We start from the raw sequence: 17,565 nt of genomic DNA, 5'->3' as shown, positions 1-17,565 counted from the left end.
GAACCATCTACATGGTCCTCACCGCTACTGTCCTCCCAGCATTCACGTGTCTCTCCTTTATGGACCTCAGTTGCTTCCAGACGCCATAAACGCCACGTGTGGTGTGGCGAGGTGTCACTACGCCACTAATGTAGTTCTTAGGTGTAACAATGTTGATCATAATCATAATAATAATAATAACAATGTGCTTCATATGCAGCCCACATGATGACATGACATGGAGCCTTTCTGGGGGGGCGGAATAGCTGTGTCCCGTTTGGTGCATTCTTAGCTGTTTTATTATCCTTCCTACACGGAAAAAGGAAAGACGCTCGTTCCTGTCTCACATGAGGATTGTGGATGATTTCCAGAAAGTCATCTTTCCCTTGAATGATCTTTGGAAAGCGGAGCTACAGAGAGAGCCATATTTAAATGGCCATATAGTCAAGCTTAGCTACAGAGAGAGCCATATTTAAATGGCCATATAGTCAAGCTTAGCTACAGAGAGAGCCATATTTAAATGGCCATATAGTCAAGCTTAGCTACAGAGAGAGCCATATTTAAATGGCCATATAGTCAAGCTTAGCTACAGAGAGAGCCATATTTAAATGGCCATATAGTCAAGCTTAGCTACAGAGAGAGCCATATTTAAATGGCCATATAGTCAAGCTTAGCTACAGAGAGAGCCATATTTAAATGGCCATATAGTCAAGCTTAGCTACAGAGAGAGCCATATAGTGAAGGACGAGTACATTTCCGAGAAGCGCTTTAAATCTTGCTGCCTGTCTACTTTGCTTCTGCGACTCTTCTCAAATACTCGGCTTCCTGCCTCAGCAGAACTTCTTAATCACCTTGTCAGATGTTGACGTGGCTTTGGCGCCCAACGAGCCCGGAACATCCTCGGCCAGAAGGACTGTCTGCATCGGGCGGGGCTGTCAGAGGAGGGCGCTGGGCAGCACTGATGGCAAACGCCGCCTGTAATTGGTGATAAAGGAGGCCTGGGGGAACCTCCTCTTCCTGTCAGGGCCCGTTGTTCCTTCCTAAAGTCCTACCGGGCAGGAGGTTATGAACAGGGATCTGTGGGATGTATTCCCAAAGACGATCCATCAGCCCTTTCCGACAATCCCATCCTGACTTGATGCATGGGACTTTTGGACTGTACAGTCTTGGGCCATGGCAAAAATACCACTTTGCCTCTGTCCCGCTTCAAAGATTCCGCCTCAAAGCCAAGGCCTATGTTGGTACTGTAGCGCTAACGCTACTGTAGCGCTAACGCTACTGTAGCGCTAACGCTACTGTAGCGCTAACGCTACTGTAGCGCTAACGCTACTGTAGCGCTAACGCTACTGTAGCGCTAACGCTACTGTAGCGCTAACGCTACTGTAGCGCTAACGCTACTGCCGCTACAGACGCTATCACCCGTCTGTTATGTAAGAGTCGCTGCGGAGCGCTGAGTTGTACGTAAAGGTCGGGTGCTCCTCACAGAGGCACCGGTCCTCCTTTGTGAGGTCTTTGCGCCCGGGTCGCTGCATTATTGATGAGCCATGACACCGGGTGGCGGAGGAGGAGGAGGAGAGCGCCACTGGAAAAGCAAAGCCGTGTTTGTCATCATGGCCGCTTGCTTCCTGATGGTTGGGAGCGCCGTTCCTCCGGCGTGATGAACCATGTGGCCTCTTCTGCCGCGTCTATAAAGTAGCACCTCTCCAAGGTTGGAAGCCTAATTGCAACCATATCATGCGCTAACGGCCCCCCTGACCTGCCGTAAACCTCCACCCGCGGCCCCCGGACATCAATTCTCCCTGTCAGGCCCCAGCAGGTGTGGTCAGCTGTTGCGGTGACGGCGCCGTTGATTGCTTGCTGAGCTGTCATCAGGCGCTGGGCAGCCTTGATGTGGTGCGTTCACAGCCTCGCTGATTCCCGTGTCTCGGCACCTGCTTACGAGCCGGGTCAAGGGGCGGCATGCCGGCATGTGGGGGATGGCGGGAATGTTGGTGGTGGGGGTGATTGGGTGCTGAGTGGGTCTCAGGTTGTGGGCGTATGTTTTGGCCGTCAGCCAGGTGTGGGGTTGGCGGAGGAAACCGAATGAGCTCAGCCGGGTTAGGGAGCCACCCTGGGATATTTGGGAACTCCTTAAAAGGTCCCCGACGTGATTCATCAACATGCCTTCCATATTGTTTGTCGTGATGTTCCACCTTTTCCATTTTTGAAAGCCAACAGAACCCAAAAATGTTATTTATAGCGACAAGCTAGTTCGGCCTCATGTCCTGATGTCATGAGATCGGGGTGACACCTCTGGAACACGGGTGGAGGTCTAGATGCTGGACTTGGTTCCGTGTATTTTTCACCCCAAAACACTGTGTTGCTGCTGGATGTTCACAATAAGGTTTGAGGAACCTTTAAAGAGGAACTATCACTCTCTGGACTCCTATAGAGTCAGAACCAGCACACAAAGCTTTCTAGTTCTTCCAGAATCTGCGCCTATTCCAGCTGGATTTCCTTGGCTTTGCAAAGCGGGCTGTTGTAATTTATTCCACCCACTGCCCACTTCTGGGCACGCCCACTCTGCTGTGATTGGTCATACTCTGTGTAACACGGTGAAATCTTCACAGTGCAGGCGGGGGGGTTGGGGGGGGTAGTTTAGCACAAAGGTCAGAAAATGGAAAAGCATGACAGGTCCCCTTTAAAGCCACAACATTTGGTACATCAAGACTTCTCTCCGTTTGCTTTGGGGGACAGCATGAGGATGCCCCCCCCGCCCCTCCCGAGTGTCCCAGCATCCTCAGCGCTTCCTCAGCTGAATGGGACATCTGGCCTATCATACGCGGAAATGGAGGGTTAGCATGAAAGATGCCTGCTGTGGAAAGTGGAGACTTGACTTCCATCCGCCATTGCCACTTCCAGGGGGCACTCATGCCTTTCTGCTTTTAAAGGGGGGGGGGGGCATAAGTCATCCTGTATGTGAAGTCGCTGGAAGAGGACGGTTTTACCTGAACTATATTCATGGGCTGTAATATTTGACGGCGAGTGGTTCCATCCTTGATTTGAATTGCAAATAATAAAAGTGGACATGCGGCGCCTGAGCCAGCACTCGTGTACTCCATGATGACTTCCGTTTCCGCTCATCGTGTGGAGGTTGATGATGGAAGGCAGCAAGGAGGCTGTCGTCTTTAGGACGGAAACCTTCCACATTATTGGTACGATCCAAAAGGATTCAGTAACGTTTCAGCCATAAATGAATCATGAAGGAGGGAATTGGGTAGAAATGGATCCTGGATGTGAACATAGGACACAACATTTGATCTGAATCTAATAAAACCAAAGTTCAGTATTCAATCCATCTTCAGTCCACGTAGAGGACGTTACCTGGCAGCGGGAAGGAGACGTGCCTGGGTGCTCGGCGTTGGGGAAACCCCATGGCGCCTTCGTAGGGCGGTTGTCGTGTTGCTTGACCTTTACGTGTCCTTCAAACATCTCCCTCTTTGCAGAAGATACCTTGATACCCTGACACCATGATACGTTGATACCTTGATACCCTGACACCATGATACATTGATACCTTGATACCCTGACACCATGATACGTTGATACCTTGATACCCTGATACCATGATACGTTGATACCTTGATACCCTGACACCATGATACGTTGATACTTTGATACCCTGACACCATGATACGTTGATACCTTGATACCCTGACACCATGATACGTTGATACCTTTTGATACCCTGACACCATGATACGTTGATACCTTGATACCCTGACACCATGATACGTTGATACCTTTTGATACCCTGACACCATGATACGTTGATACCTTGATACCCTGACACCATGATACGTTGATACCTTTTGATACCCTGACACCATGATACGTTGATACCCCGATACCCCGATACCATGATACGTTGATACCCTGATACCCTGACACCATGATACGTTGATACCTTGATACCCTGACACCATGATACGTTGATACCTCGATACCCCAATACCATGATACGTTGATACCCTGACACCATGATACGTTGATACCTCGATACCCCGATACCATGATACGTTGATATCATGCATTCAGGCGAGGCTTGAGGAGAATGAAGAGTGACGTTAATCATCAGGTGAAGCCCACTTAGCATTGGCGCCACAGCTGGGGGGGGGGGGCAGGGGGTCAGGAAAGCGTATCATGTAGTAATTAATGCCAGACGAGTAATTGTCTTCCATTAAAGGCTTAGCGAGCGCCGCGTGTCTCTCGGGGAGAAACTGCCTCATTTGGGGAACATAGCAAGGAGATGTTGCCATGGCGATTATCCCAACAATGTAAACACAGAAGACCCGTTAACCAATGAAACACTGAGGAGATCATTGATCAGATCACAAATGGAAGCTGAGCCGAGCTGGACAATCTGCCCCCCCCCCCGCCCCCCGCTGACTCGGGGGCAGCCCTGAGGCGCAACAAGCGGATTTAGTTCCAAAAACCATCTTCACACGGGGATGGCCCGGTCAGCGACCCCTGCTGTCACCTGCGTCTGTCCCTTAGAAGACCTGTCCCGTTTCCCCCCTGCTGGGGGGCAAAGCGCCATCGTTCATGTCATTGGCTTCATAGCGCTAAAGCTAATTTCCTTGAGCCGAGGCCAGGATTTCATATGGTTTGCTGTTCTCCTGCCAGATCAGCAGATTATTTCGGTCACCTGATGCTCGGGTGCAGACAGCCAATGAGGGATCACGTACGGTTGTGTAATTCTTATGAAGAATTATTGTTTTATTTGTTTATTTGATGTTGTTTTATTTCAGCTCTCTTCCACAGCGATGGGGGAAATATGATCTCTAACCAGATCAGCCCTAACCAAGGCGGGCCATGCCCTTCCCAGCCACATGGCAAAGTGATGCTAAAAGGTCAAGGGTCGTTGTCGTCTACCGTAGGTGAAGGAACATATTGTTCATATCAACTTCACAATTTGATCTTTTGTCCTCATTTTGGCCGACCTAGCAGAGCGCCTCTCTCCCGCCACGCCGTAGTGTCTCCACAAAGAAAGCCATCACGTTAGCCGAGGCTAACCAGAAATGGCGGCAGTGAAGAGACGTGAGACGGCAGGCTGGCGTTGGCCGGCTTAGGCGTGTGCGATGGTCGCGTTGACAGAATCTGGCGGGATTGAACTTAATGTCAACCAAACGCCATCATCGGGAGGAAAGGGTCCGCCTACGTGGGGAAATATTCCCCCAGCCGACCCCTTGGTCATGACGCTAAGTCGTCCCTTACCTGGCTTAGCGTAGCATGCTAGTGGGTCTCAGGCTGTATGAGTGTATTTGCGACGTCTTGAGCGTCCGCCATTGGAATAGCACTGACCTATAAATAGACCCGTAAAGTGGTGTTGCCATGGTAACGATAAAAGACATTCATTTCCTGACCACTGTCCCATTAAAAGCATTTGGATGCCGCTTGATTTGAAAGTACAAGATACGTATTGGACTGTACACGGTCTATCGTGTAGTACTGGTGTGGACAAATATTACCATCTACTCGGCCGCCCCTGGAGGTGTGGCTTCCCATCTGATGTGTGTGTGTCTGTGTGTGTGTGTGTGTGTGTGTGATGTGTCAGGCGTCTGCTGAGCGTGGGTGGTTTGATAACGTTGAGTCAAGCAGTTGTCTTAACCAGTTCCCGTGTAATCGCTCTGATCTGGCTCCCGGATAGTAAACCTAGCCTGCGGCATCGGACCTGGCGTTGGACGCGCACACACACACACACACACACACACACACACTTGTTTACCACCACAAAGGGTGCCTCTAATGTGTGAGTAGTGGGGGTGTCCCGACCATGCACACGATGGGCTCTACAAGAACGAGACCAGACCAAGTAAAGGACCAAGACTACATGTTAGTCACAAGTCACGCGTGTCGATGTCACCCGTGGGGTCTCGGTGGCCCCCAAAATGATAATACACCCTGTAAAGTTGTGGAAGTGACGCTTGCGACATGTATTTTCTCACAGCCAAACTTAGCGGTCTGCCAAACCTTTGCAGCATTTCTAGAAATGCCGGCTTTTCATCTGTATGCATAGAGCTTACTTTCTGTGAAGCCACGCCTCTTCCTGCCTTGGAGGCCAGACGCCGCTAACACACGCGTGCACGTGGCATGCTCTTGAATTAGCCGCCTCCGTTTCATCCTGCGTGTTTATTATCGCGGGACATTCTATTTCCGAATAAGAAATCAGTGGTGAGGTCAGGTGACCCCCCCCCCCCCTGGTGAATAATAGCCAAACCAAGCTTCCATGCTGCGCTAACCGCTAAGCGTTTGGAAAGATACACGGCGACGTGTCTGGATCTGGATGGCCTCCGTGCATAATTCATGTGACGCTGTGTTGAGCTAAATCCTGCACCCCCAACCCCCCCATGCCGCCGAGCCACCTCTACTACCCCCCCATCCACAGGCATATGCATTGCAACAGCAATGATCCAAATCCAGGTTTACATACAGCATATGATACTACAGAGAAAAGCAAATATACATGGATGAATACCAGTCCAGATAGGCGGGTGAGGCGGGTGAGGCGGGTGAGGCGGGTGAGGTAGTCAATGTTCACCTGGAAGAGCGTCAGTGTAAACATCCGTCCCCCTCCAGAGGCCAACATCAGGGACCTCGAAGCTCACATATGGTGATTATTGCTGTAAAATCATTTTCCATCAGCTCTACTCCAAATGCAAGAAAGACCCCCCCCCCCCGCCCCCCAAAGGGCCACATGCTCATGCGGTTGCTTTTCAAAGTGCACGATGAGGAAAGGGAGCCATAATCCCACATACTTGATGATTCAGATGGCTCGTGTGCTTCCTAAATCCTCCTCTCCGCTCGCTGAATGCCTGGATTTGAACGCTTTATGTAATCCTTGCATGCGGGCCAAGCGGTTGGCACTCGTGGGTCGGAATTGACCTTTTCACTCTGCCTTTGTTTGTTTGTTTTGCCTCTTTCCACTCGCATTTCATCATCAGATTAGACCGCGGTGGCTACATGGTGGTACCTTGAACGCACCATTCCGCGCCGGAGGGATCGTTCATCCCGATATCGGGACCCAGCCGGGCTTCCCGTGCCGAGGTGTGCACGCGGCGGCCTTGGCTGGTCAAGTGATAAATCTTCATGCTTTACGCTAAATCTAATAAGGTAATGCAAAGCTGCTCCCGGGCTTCCGTTGCATCCTGGTCGGAATGCTAATGAGGCTCCGCATGTACAGTAGAAGACATGGAGCCAGGAACCAGCAGCTTGAAGAGGGCTCCTATATGGCAAACGTCCTTCCAGGCCTGGGTAGAACATGTGTGTCCGTGACCATTGGGATCATCATTTTAGCATTTTAGCTGGAAAGAAGACTCATGTCCCCTAAGAAAAGATTCCATGGGTCCGTTTATCTTGGACAGATGGCGGAAAACAGCTTATTCATGTATCATGTTTGTATTTGTTTGGTAAAAGCGCAGTGATAATGTACATATGTATGTACTGTACGTATGTACTGTACGTATGTACTGTACCTCAGGGTGGCCTGTGATGTAACACCTTGTCAGGTCACACGCGTCTGCATGGTAAATATCCACCGGCCCAAAGACACCTTGTCCGTCAAAGGTATGAGAGGCGGGGCTTAAAGAGATGAGCAGCTAAGGCAAGCCAGCTACGCCGCAAGCCGGCTTCTTCTCCGCGGACCGACTTCCTGTCCGGGAGATTAATTCCAGTCAGGGTGCAAGGACATCCATCGCGGTGGCTGAAGGTGCCTGTAGATCACGGACCGTGATGAACCCGGGTGACTGAGGTCCCCGCGCCGCACTCCATCATCCATCACGCGTCCTTTCAATCCCGATATGCGCTCTTCATCAAGGCTGGGCCAAAGATGAAGGAGACGGGCGCCTTTTGTCCTCCTGCTGCACTCCATCACTCCTTTATTCCCTGGGATCCTCCACTTTGACCTCACTATCAGGAGTAAACACCAGCGTGACAAAAGGATTTTGCCGACCTAGCTTTTTCACGTGGCGAAAACGAGACTGACGCGCTAAATTGGGCTCTTTGAGGACCAAAAGCTGAGCAGATGTTAGCGGAGGTCTACCACTGTGGTCCCCAAATTCCTGATGGAGGTGGTCACCAGTCCAGGGTCAGCTGGGATAGGCTCCAGCATCCCCGTCACCCACCAGTTGAGAATCAGTCCCCTACGGACACGAGCATCATTTATGTCTTATATTACGTCTTTTCAGAATGCCTCAGGCTGCTAGCCGAAGCTAATGCTATGCTAAGTGTAGCCTTCCTTTTTATGTTGCTACATGCTCACAGCAGAGATAGAGAACCTTGTTGGAGCTTTTTGTATCGCCGCCTTGTTCGGCCCTATGGGTGTGTCCCATGACGTGCATCCATCAGCTGCCTCTTTTGACCTCTTTGAGTATCTTTATAAGGCCCAGAGAGAGACGTGTGTCTATGTCTCACATGAGATGATGACTCTAAATTCCAAAAAAGGAACTTGTTTTTTGATAAGAAGTCCATTGTGTACTCGCGTGATACTTGATGTATTTTTTTTTGGGGGGGGGGGGGGGGGGGGGGGTGATGTTGGCCCCTCTGTAGTCATTTCCATTTATAGAGACGACACACTTACATCCATCAAGAGAGAAAAAGATGGCATTTATTTGGCCTGATTTGTTAGTTGCTAATCCATCAACAGCGTGGTGAAAGTGGGTCACTGACACACACGCACACGCATGTACACACACATGTACACACATGTACACACACATGCACACACATGTGGACACGTGTGCTCAGCATGACTTGGGGTGAGTGTCCGCCCCCCGCCTGGCGAGAGGGGGGGGGGGGGGGGCGGCGCCTGTGCATGCCTCACCTGCTTGTGGGCTACGGCAAACTGACTTCCTCCTGTCGTAGCGGTCGGCACGCTTGCCTTGCAGCCTGATGCAAGCATGACCCCCCCGTGACCTTTGATTGTGTCCCCAATTTTGTTTCTATTGTTACAACACACACCAAGTCGGGGTAGGGAAGCTATGGCTCGGGGGCCATTCCACCCTTTTACTTTGTGGTTGGGTCATTGGGTGGTTGGGTCATTGGGCAGTTGGGTCATTGGGCGGTTGGGTCATTGGGCGGTTGGGTCATTGGGTGGTTGGGTCATTGGGCGGTTGGGTCATTGGGCGGTTGGGTCATTGGGCGGTTGGGTCATTGGGTGGTTGGGCCATCGGGTGGTTGGGTCATTGGGCGGTGCTGAGATGCTCCTTGTTCCTTTCTTTGTTCCTGCATGGCAAAGGTGAGCAACACGTCCAGCATCTTCTTTGCCTGTTTTCTGTTGTTGTTGTTTTTCTTTCTTTCTCTGTGGTGAGTTTTCTAACCCCGCTTCGTTCTGTTATGGCACCGCCGCAGTCCAGGATGATGCTGCCCCAGGTACCCAGGAGTACATTATGTTACGGCAGGACTCCATCCACTCTGCGGATATAAGGAGTAAAGGGTCCCCCTTTCGTGCTAAGTGTCACGAAATCTTCTGCTGCCCGCTGAAGCAAGCCGTCCACAAAGAGAGCGCTGAGCCCGAAGGTTTGTTTGCACCCCCTCCTTGTTTTCATTTGCTGATGCTACGCCCCCCCCCCCCCCACGCACACACAGACACAACATCGCCAACACCTCTTTCTCTCTCTCTCTCTCGCTCTCTCTCTCGCTCTCTCTCACATTCTGCGTGAACTCCCTCCAAGCCTCCAGACGTAGCAGTCCTTGTCCTTTCCCTTTCCCGTTCCCTTTCCCTTCCCAGAGCTTTTCCAGGCTTTATAGGTGTGTCCCATGGCATGCATGCTTAGCTGCCTCTTTTTCCCTGGTATAGATCTTTCCATCACAGCAAAGAGAAGGAGTGTTCATGTTGTGGATGATGGAGCTTTCCTTGAAGACATAAATAAGACCCAAATAATGCTGGTGCTAGCATGCTAGCACGGTAGCTTGCCCCGCCCCTGCCTCTTTAGCACTAGCAGTAGCATGAGGATACGCTAGTCATGTTTTCCTGCTTCTGGGGAGTGATAGGAATAGCCTTTATTCACACCACCCATAATGGAGACGTTATTGTGATGTTGGGGTGTTCAGGGACGCCCCAACATCACGAGGGCGGAGATCCACCTGCTCCTGCATCGTGGTCCGTCTTCATCACCTCTGGGTTCATCTCCCTTTCTTAATACAGCCTCCCCTCCCTCGCCGCTCTGGTTAAATATGCAGCGCTCCTCCACAAAACAAAACAGTGTGCCTGAGGGGGGGCAGATCCGTGCAAATATTCCATCCATAATGCAGGATGACTGTGAGACTTGGTGTTTGTACTCGCACGTTCCTCCGTATACACACAGACAGACCCATACGCTAACATCAGCTGTCTTCTCGCTCACGGGCGCCTTTCTTGGTCTCGGAGATGTTAAGATGGAACACGGGGGCCTCCGCCTATGCCTGCACCGCAGTAGTAGATGGTGGAAGCCTTGATGAGGCCTTGATGAGGCCTTGATGAGGCCTTGATGAAACTACACTTGGTGGAATTTGCTGTCATTACCATCTGCCCTAAAAATGGAAACACCATCACAAACATATTAGCGCTGAAATGACGCCATCATGTCTTCATGGTTTTATGTTGGAGGGACGGATCCGTGGTCATCCCTCCCTGATGGCAGTCATTGGGTCCTGACCCCACCCTGACCAGTCCTTTTCCCACATTTATCAATGGTTTTACCACCTTCTAAATACACTTTTTAACTTTATTAGAGCCCCCTAGAAATGAAATAACAGCCCTATAGTCACCTTGACACCCCTGCTCCCCAATATAGTAGACAGAATAAGAGGAAATTGGACATTTAAGACGAGCTGTTTACCACCTTCTAAATACACTTTATAATGTAGAGTCCCTTTGAGATTAAATAACACCCCTATAGTCACTTTTACACTCCTACTACCCAATACAGTAGACATAATAAGAGGTCATTGGATATATAAGACATATAATTGTCCAGACAGCGTACTTCCTGTTGCAGCTATTATCTCATCAATGAACCATTACTGACACAGAGACCAGTGTACTCTAGTACTACGTATCACGGCTACTGAGTGCCTTGTATAAAATTGCTGTTGGTGTTAGTACACAGCCCTGTGGAACCCCATCGCTGTTGCATGTGTCTAAACATAGTGGGCCCGGTGTTTGTACACATCCCTGTGGAACCCCATCACTATTGCCTGTGTGTAAACATAGTGGGCCCAGTGTATGTACACATCCCTGTGGAACCCCATCACTATTGCCTGTGTGTAAACCCAGAGGCCCCAAGGGTCTCAGAGTAACCCATTCATGTTGTACTCCATATTGGATCGTCTACATTAAAGCTGCTTTGCCTCGTTTTTCTACGAAGGACCTGGCAGCGTTTCCTGACGTGTTAGCTAGTTTAGCGTTTGGGCCTTAGGCTGTGTTAACATGTCCAAAGTCATACATGTGTCATACGTCATACATTGTGCACCATGCTAGCTACCATGCTAGCCACCATGCTAGCCACCTCCATGAGGCTCCAGGCACCTGCTGCTGTAAAATATCAGCGACCTCCGGCAGGCCCGGATGCGTTCCTCCCGGGAGTCTAAAGATGATCTAAAGACTAAAAGATAAGACAAGACGAGAGCCCCCCCCCCCCCCCCCCCCCCATCTGGGCTAATGTAGTCAGCACCTGTGCCGCTCAGCATTCCCTTCCCTAACTGCAGCAATTAGCCTGATCCTTCCAGAGAAAACAGCTCATCTGCCAGCCACCAGACCACGAGAACGTTAGCAGACGTGGGGAGGACCCCCGGGGGCCGGCGCTATCGTTTCCCACGCCTGATGTAAAATGCATGCTGGTGATTCACCGCAAAGGCCGGCGCGGCGCAATTACCTTTGACGGCGCCGACATGGCCGCGTCCCATTACTCGTGCCGTCCCATCAACTCCTCGCGTCCGCGGTCTTGACGAGACACGAAGCTCGGCCTCGGGGCGCTAACGGCTTGTTTTACTCGGCCTCGGCGCTCTGGCTTTCAGCACGCTGCGCGCCGTCTTCGTGCAAATAGACCGCGTGAATAAATGATGCGTGCCGCCCCGTGATTGGCCGCCTGCTGAGTGTCAATGTCGCATCGGAACCGCGAGTCCTGCTGCGCTTCTCTGACCTTTTGGGGGGCCCCGGGAAGCTTAATGGGGGCAGGTTGCTGTTAGCCTCCATGTGAGGAACACGCGGACAAACGTTGTGACGCACAACTTTGCTGGTGACTTCCTGCTTCCACACGTTGGGTGAGCCCCCAGGGTGGAGACCATCACGTTGGTTTCTCTACCAAGAAGTCAGCACCAAGGCTTCCGTGCTGCACATTCCAGGGTCATGTTAGGTGCTGCTCAGGGTTATGTAAAGCCCCTGGCGGTCCAGGTCGGAGGTCGCCAGCGAGTGTGCCAGCCTGCTTGCCATGCCGGCTTATGAAGCGCCCGCTTTCTGTCAAACATGCCAACAGATAAAGACGACTTCCAGGGAGGATTAACAACCGCGTGTGGGGGGGGGTCATTTCGAAAACGTACAAATAGTACGCCTAAAAATATTCCCATTCGTAAAGTCGTGCGTACGCACACCTGCACGCAATTTTCCCTTCACGAATGCCACTCCACCTGGAGGTTAGATTCACCTCTGGTCCCGCCCTGGACACCCCCCCATTTTACCATGAATGGTCCATGCTAAGTACCTCATGAATGCTTAATGAGACTTTGTTGCATTTCGCTGACTTCTTCTCAATGGTGGCTGCTGACAAGCCGAAGACCTTCGCCGAAGCTGAAGTGGAAATCTTAGCCGGAGAGCTGGAGGCCATAAAACATCAGATTTGGAGGACATGGACATTTGGACATGGACATTTGGACATGGACATTTGGACATGGACATTTGGACATGGACATTTGGACATGGACATTTGGACATGGACATTTGGACATGGACATTTGGACATGGCGGTGGCGTCACGAGACCAAGATGAGTTGGTCTGCACTCAACAGCGTCGGTGGATCGGGGAGCACCGTGGAAGACGCCATCCTAAAGTTCTTCCACGAGCTTGGGTCGGTATCAGACCCCCCCTCGCTAGCTCACCTTCCTGCTTCCAAGCAGGTGGCCTCACCAGCTCCAGGCTTTTTCTTTGGCTTTTTCCTAGTAGCTGACTGAAATGCGCTCATAGGAAGATCCAAGTCTTGGCAGCGGGGATGCTCTGGTGTCGGTTTAACCCAGGAACAGATCATTCCCGTTTGATGCTTTCCTGCGAGTCAACGGTCCAAGCGGGACCGGGAGCAGATTGCCGGGCTTGGATGTTTTCATGTTAAGGTCAGCATGTGGAAGACCTGCAGCCTGATGGCGGCCATTAGCATTTGCTGGCTAATCCACTATCTGGAGAGATAATTGGACTTTGCACATCTAATCAGCGGCTGCCAGAGCGTATCGACAGATGTCTACTCTATTTTATTCTCACACATTGGACACAGTGCGGGGGTGCACGTTAGAGAGGACCTGCACGCGTCCAGAAGGGGGGGGGGGGGGGCTGGATCGGAGGCGTCCATATTGGAAAAACAACCAGAACGTGAAGCGATGCAAAGCAGCAGCTGGAATGGGCAACATGGGGGCCACGAGCGTGATGTCGCCGCCGCCGCTTCACCGGCGCTCACACGCTAACCGCCATCATGGCCGTCATGGCGCCGTGGCCGTCTCTAATCTGTGTTCCTGCGTTGCCTTCATCCGCCTGACCCCGCATGATGCCGCTCGCTCGGAGATCCGGGAACACTTGGCTTCGTCCAACGCTGTGATTTACGACTAGCAGGCGACTGTCACGTGACACCCATAAACCCAGCAGCGCCGAGAACTGCTCCCATAACTCCCATAACTCCCATCATTCTTGGAAGGAACGCTCCAGTGACGCCAGGTTACTGGTACTGTGAGGGTGAGCAAATCAAGCACTCCTTTTATCTCCTGCGTGTGACGTTCACGGCCAGTCCCAACTTCCCCTGACTCACTTTAAAAGGGAGGACATTTTGTAGCTAGCGGTACTAAATGCTAAACGCCCTCAGGGGAAACGCCAACCTCATCAGCCGCCTGAAACGCCGACGCCGCCGTGCTTGAAAAGTGAGAAAGGTTTCCCACAGACCTCCAGGGCGGCACAGGGGCTGCTCGGAGCGTGTGCCCGAATACAGTGCACCTTGCTGGGCCATGGCAGGCGGCTCCTCCCCCTCTATACTCTGGTTCTCCTGGTAGTAGTCATGTACGATGTTTCATTAGTACTCCCTGTACGGCAAACAGAGTAGATGTACTACATCATTGGCATTATTCATATCACTTATTGGTATCGTATCGGTCTTGGGAAGCAGATCCCTTTCACTAAGGATGCATCTCTCATTGATACATACATAGTACTAATCTACTTAGAACCTCCTTAAGATCCATCTACTAGTAGTAGTATGTGTAAGTGTTAAGTACTAGTGGTAGTATGTGTAAGTGTTAAGTACTAGTGGTAGTATGTGTAAGTGTTAAGTACTAGTGGTAGTATGTGTAAGTGTTAAGTACTCGTGGTAGTATGTGTAAGTGTTAAGTACTAGTGGTAGTATGTGTAAGTGTTAAGTACTAGTGGTAGTATGTGTAAGTGTTAAGTACTAGTGGTAGTATGTGTAAGTGTTAAGTACTAGTAGTAGTATGTGTAAGTGTTAAGTACTAGTGGTAGTATGTGTAAGTGTGCATAGTAGTACCAGTATGTGTAAGTACTAGTAGTAGTATGTGTAAGTGTTAAGTACTAGTGGTAGTATGTGTAAGTGTTAAGTACTAGTAGTAGTATGTGTAAGTGTGCATAGTAGTACCAGTATGTGTAAGTACTAGTAGTAGTATGTGTAAGTGTTAAGTACTAGTGGTAGTATGTGTAAGTGTTAAGTACTAGTGGTAGTATGTGTAAGTGTTAAGTACTAGTAGTAGTATGTGTAAGTGTTAAGTACTAGTAGTAGTATGTGTAAGTGTTAAGAACTAGTAGTAGGGTGTGTAAGTGTGCCTAGCAGAACCAGTATGTGTAAGTACTAGTAGTAGAGTGTGTAAGTGTGCCTAGCAGTACCAGTATGTGTAAGTACGAGCAGTAGGGTGTGTAAGTGTGCCTAGCAGTACCAGTATGTGTAAGTACTAGTAGTAGTATGTGTAAGTGTGCCTAGCAGTACCAGTATGTGTAAGTACTAGTAGTAGTATGTGTAAGTGTGCCTAGCAGTACCAGTATGTGTAAGTACTAGTAGTAGTATGTGTAAGTGTGCCTAGCAGTACCAGTATGTGTAAGTACGAGCAGTAGGGTGTGTAAGTGTGCCTAGCAGTACCAGTATGTGTAAGTACTAGTAGTTGTAGTGTTTTCAACGGGGATGTTGGTGACACCGAGCTAAACCACGAACAAAGACCCTGGAGTTCCACTGGAAAGTTTAATTGTCTTCTTTAACAGATATGTCTGTGTGTTCGCGGTGAAAACTGCAACATAAATGGTGCATGTCAACATCTTGAGCGGCTGCTACATTATAAAATGCCCCCAGCCCAATCAATCACAAAACCCAATATCCAAATATACCAAAATAAATCACAATACAGTCAAACTCACGGCATTCCTGCGTGATAACTCACCGTGGGTGGCATCCACAACGTTCCCTTGCAGTCTCAATTAGCGATCTCCTCCCCCGCGACATCCGGAAGTGAACCGGAAGTGCATCTCCGAAAACCGGAAGTGGACCGCGGCGATAACATTTTTTAATACAAATTTGTATAAACCATGAATTACTTGCCTAAACAACTTTTAATCACTTCTAGCAAAATACCCACCTTTAATATTTCTTATTTAAACCCATTGACTTATATATTCGGAAATTGCCTTCAGGGCAGCACGGTAGTAGAGTGTGTAAGTGTGCATAGCATAACGATGGTGCATTCAAGGCGCCTGGGAACAGCATATGGAGTGAAATTGAACATTAATAAACGGCGCTTGCATGGGATTTTACCGATACCCACAAACGCATCACGATGAATCTAGATTTCACCCATCAATTGCATCCGTACCCGTGAAGGAGCCATGCACTCCCATGGCGTGCATGCATATGGAAGTATGGAATAATATGGATTCCTTTCCTCAGCCTGAATGGAAACATTTCTCCTCACGTTTAGTGGGCGTGTCTTAAATAGACGGGCGTTACCATGACCTAAACCTGCCTTGTGGTGTCGCCAAAACCAGGTCCCACTCCACATTCCACACACAGACCCACTTTCTCCTCACTGCTGTGTTCTGCCCTACTTTTCACTCCTCGGCTGTGGGGGGGGGGGGGGGGCGGCCATCGGCGCTCCAAGCCCTCGTGTCCCGCCGCCCATCGCCATGACGTCCCCGCCCGTTGCTCTCCCGGATCCCAACAAACGCCAGCACTGAAAAGCAGTCTGGGTGCATGACCCACTTCCATGTTTGCCCCCCCCCCCCCCCGTTCCTGCTACAGCAGTGGGAATGCAGAAATAATCCCAGGCGGCCAAGCCGATCAACGTTTATGGTTCCGTTCCGGTGCCAGTTGGCCTTTTGCTGCACCAACCAGGCTAAAAGGAGCGATGACCTCATTGCATCATCGACACTTTTCCTGAGGAGGAGCAGAGATGGGATGGGATGGGATGGGGGTCATGCTGGGGACACGCTATAGTGTTTTATATACGTATAATACCATAAAGTATATCTTTTATATTCTTTATTTATATTGGTGTAGTACAATGTACACGGTAATTATCTGTTAAGTATGTCTTATTTTATGTATGAAATGGTTTTATTCAATACAATAATACATATGATAGACTGCTTAACTAAACATACTCTATGATATAATAACATAACATAATAATAATAATAATAATAATAATAATAATAATAATAATAATAATAATAATAATAATAATAATAATAATAATAATAATAATAATAATAATAATAATAATAATAATAATAATAATAATAATAATAATAATTAAAGTGGATCATCATTAGTCAAGCGTAAAGATCCATCCATGAAGACATTGCATGATATGCCGCTTTAGACAGCATGCTAGCTGAGGTCCAGAAGGAGAGGCTAATGTTAGCGGGCTAACGTTAGCCTGCTACGCCACACTGCATGCTGGGTGTGTGAGCTAGCCGTGCCGTACTTCCATGTGACCAGAGAGGGCATGATATGCTGCTGGCCCAGAGATAATGGGGGCGTGCCTGGAGAAGGATCCTGGCGGAGGTTAGCGCTTAGCGCCGATGGAGATGATGTCATCAGCTGTCCCGTGTCATCCTGGCCCGCTATTTCTAGGTCGGAGTATTTTGGGCTGTGAGGAGGTAAAATTAGCCCTTTTTAGGATCCAAACACGTCCCGTTCCTTGATGGCTCCTTTGTGCCGACGGCTGCTCGTCTGACAGCCTTGGCGTGTCACGCAGACGCAGACGCAGACGCAGACGCAGACGCAGACGGAGAACAGGAGCATGAAAGCCATCCTGCTTTTTAGTCTTTCTACTCCTAAATGGCGTCTTGCTATTGGCCAAAGGGCCGCCTCTGACTCAGC

At 49.8% G+C, this 17,565-nt stretch overlaps 1 protein-coding gene and 1 long non-coding RNA gene across 4 annotated transcripts in view; one reads left to right on the top strand and one right to left on the bottom strand.

The window, feature by feature from the left end:
- LOC131103238 (uncharacterized) overlaps positions 1-15,683 on the bottom strand; it is a 31,754-nt gene extending 16,071 nt beyond the window's left edge. Inside the window, exons 1-2 of the long non-coding RNA XR_009119580.1 lie at positions 15,626-15,683; positions 14,133-14,269 (exon numbers count right to left, since the gene is read on the bottom strand). This is a non-coding gene — a long non-coding RNA (uncharacterized LOC131103238). The remainder of the gene's footprint in view (positions 1-14,132; positions 14,270-15,625) is intronic.
- Positions 1-17,565, top strand: part of fgf13a (fibroblast growth factor 13a) — a 58,449-nt gene that overhangs the window by 16,516 nt on the left and 24,368 nt on the right. For 2 of the 3 annotated variants that reach the window (XM_058049305.1, XM_058049322.1), the window contains exon 3: positions 9,367-9,534. The exons of the other annotated variant lie outside the window; for it this stretch is intronic. In XM_058049305.1, coding sequence (XP_057905288.1) covers positions 9,367-9,534 — 168 coding nt within the window. The remainder of the gene's footprint in view (positions 1-9,366; positions 9,535-17,565) is intronic. 3 annotated transcript variants of the gene reach the window in all.

Source organism: Doryrhamphus excisus, chromosome 2 (genome assembly GCF_030265055.1).
Source record: "Doryrhamphus excisus isolate RoL2022-K1 chromosome 2, RoL_Dexc_1.0, whole genome shotgun sequence".
In the NCBI taxonomy this organism is placed as follows: domain Eukaryota; kingdom Metazoa; phylum Chordata; class Actinopteri; order Syngnathiformes; family Syngnathidae; genus Doryrhamphus; species Doryrhamphus excisus.
Note: the sequence above shows the minus strand (reverse complement) of the source record. Positions and strands in the feature narration are given on the sequence as shown.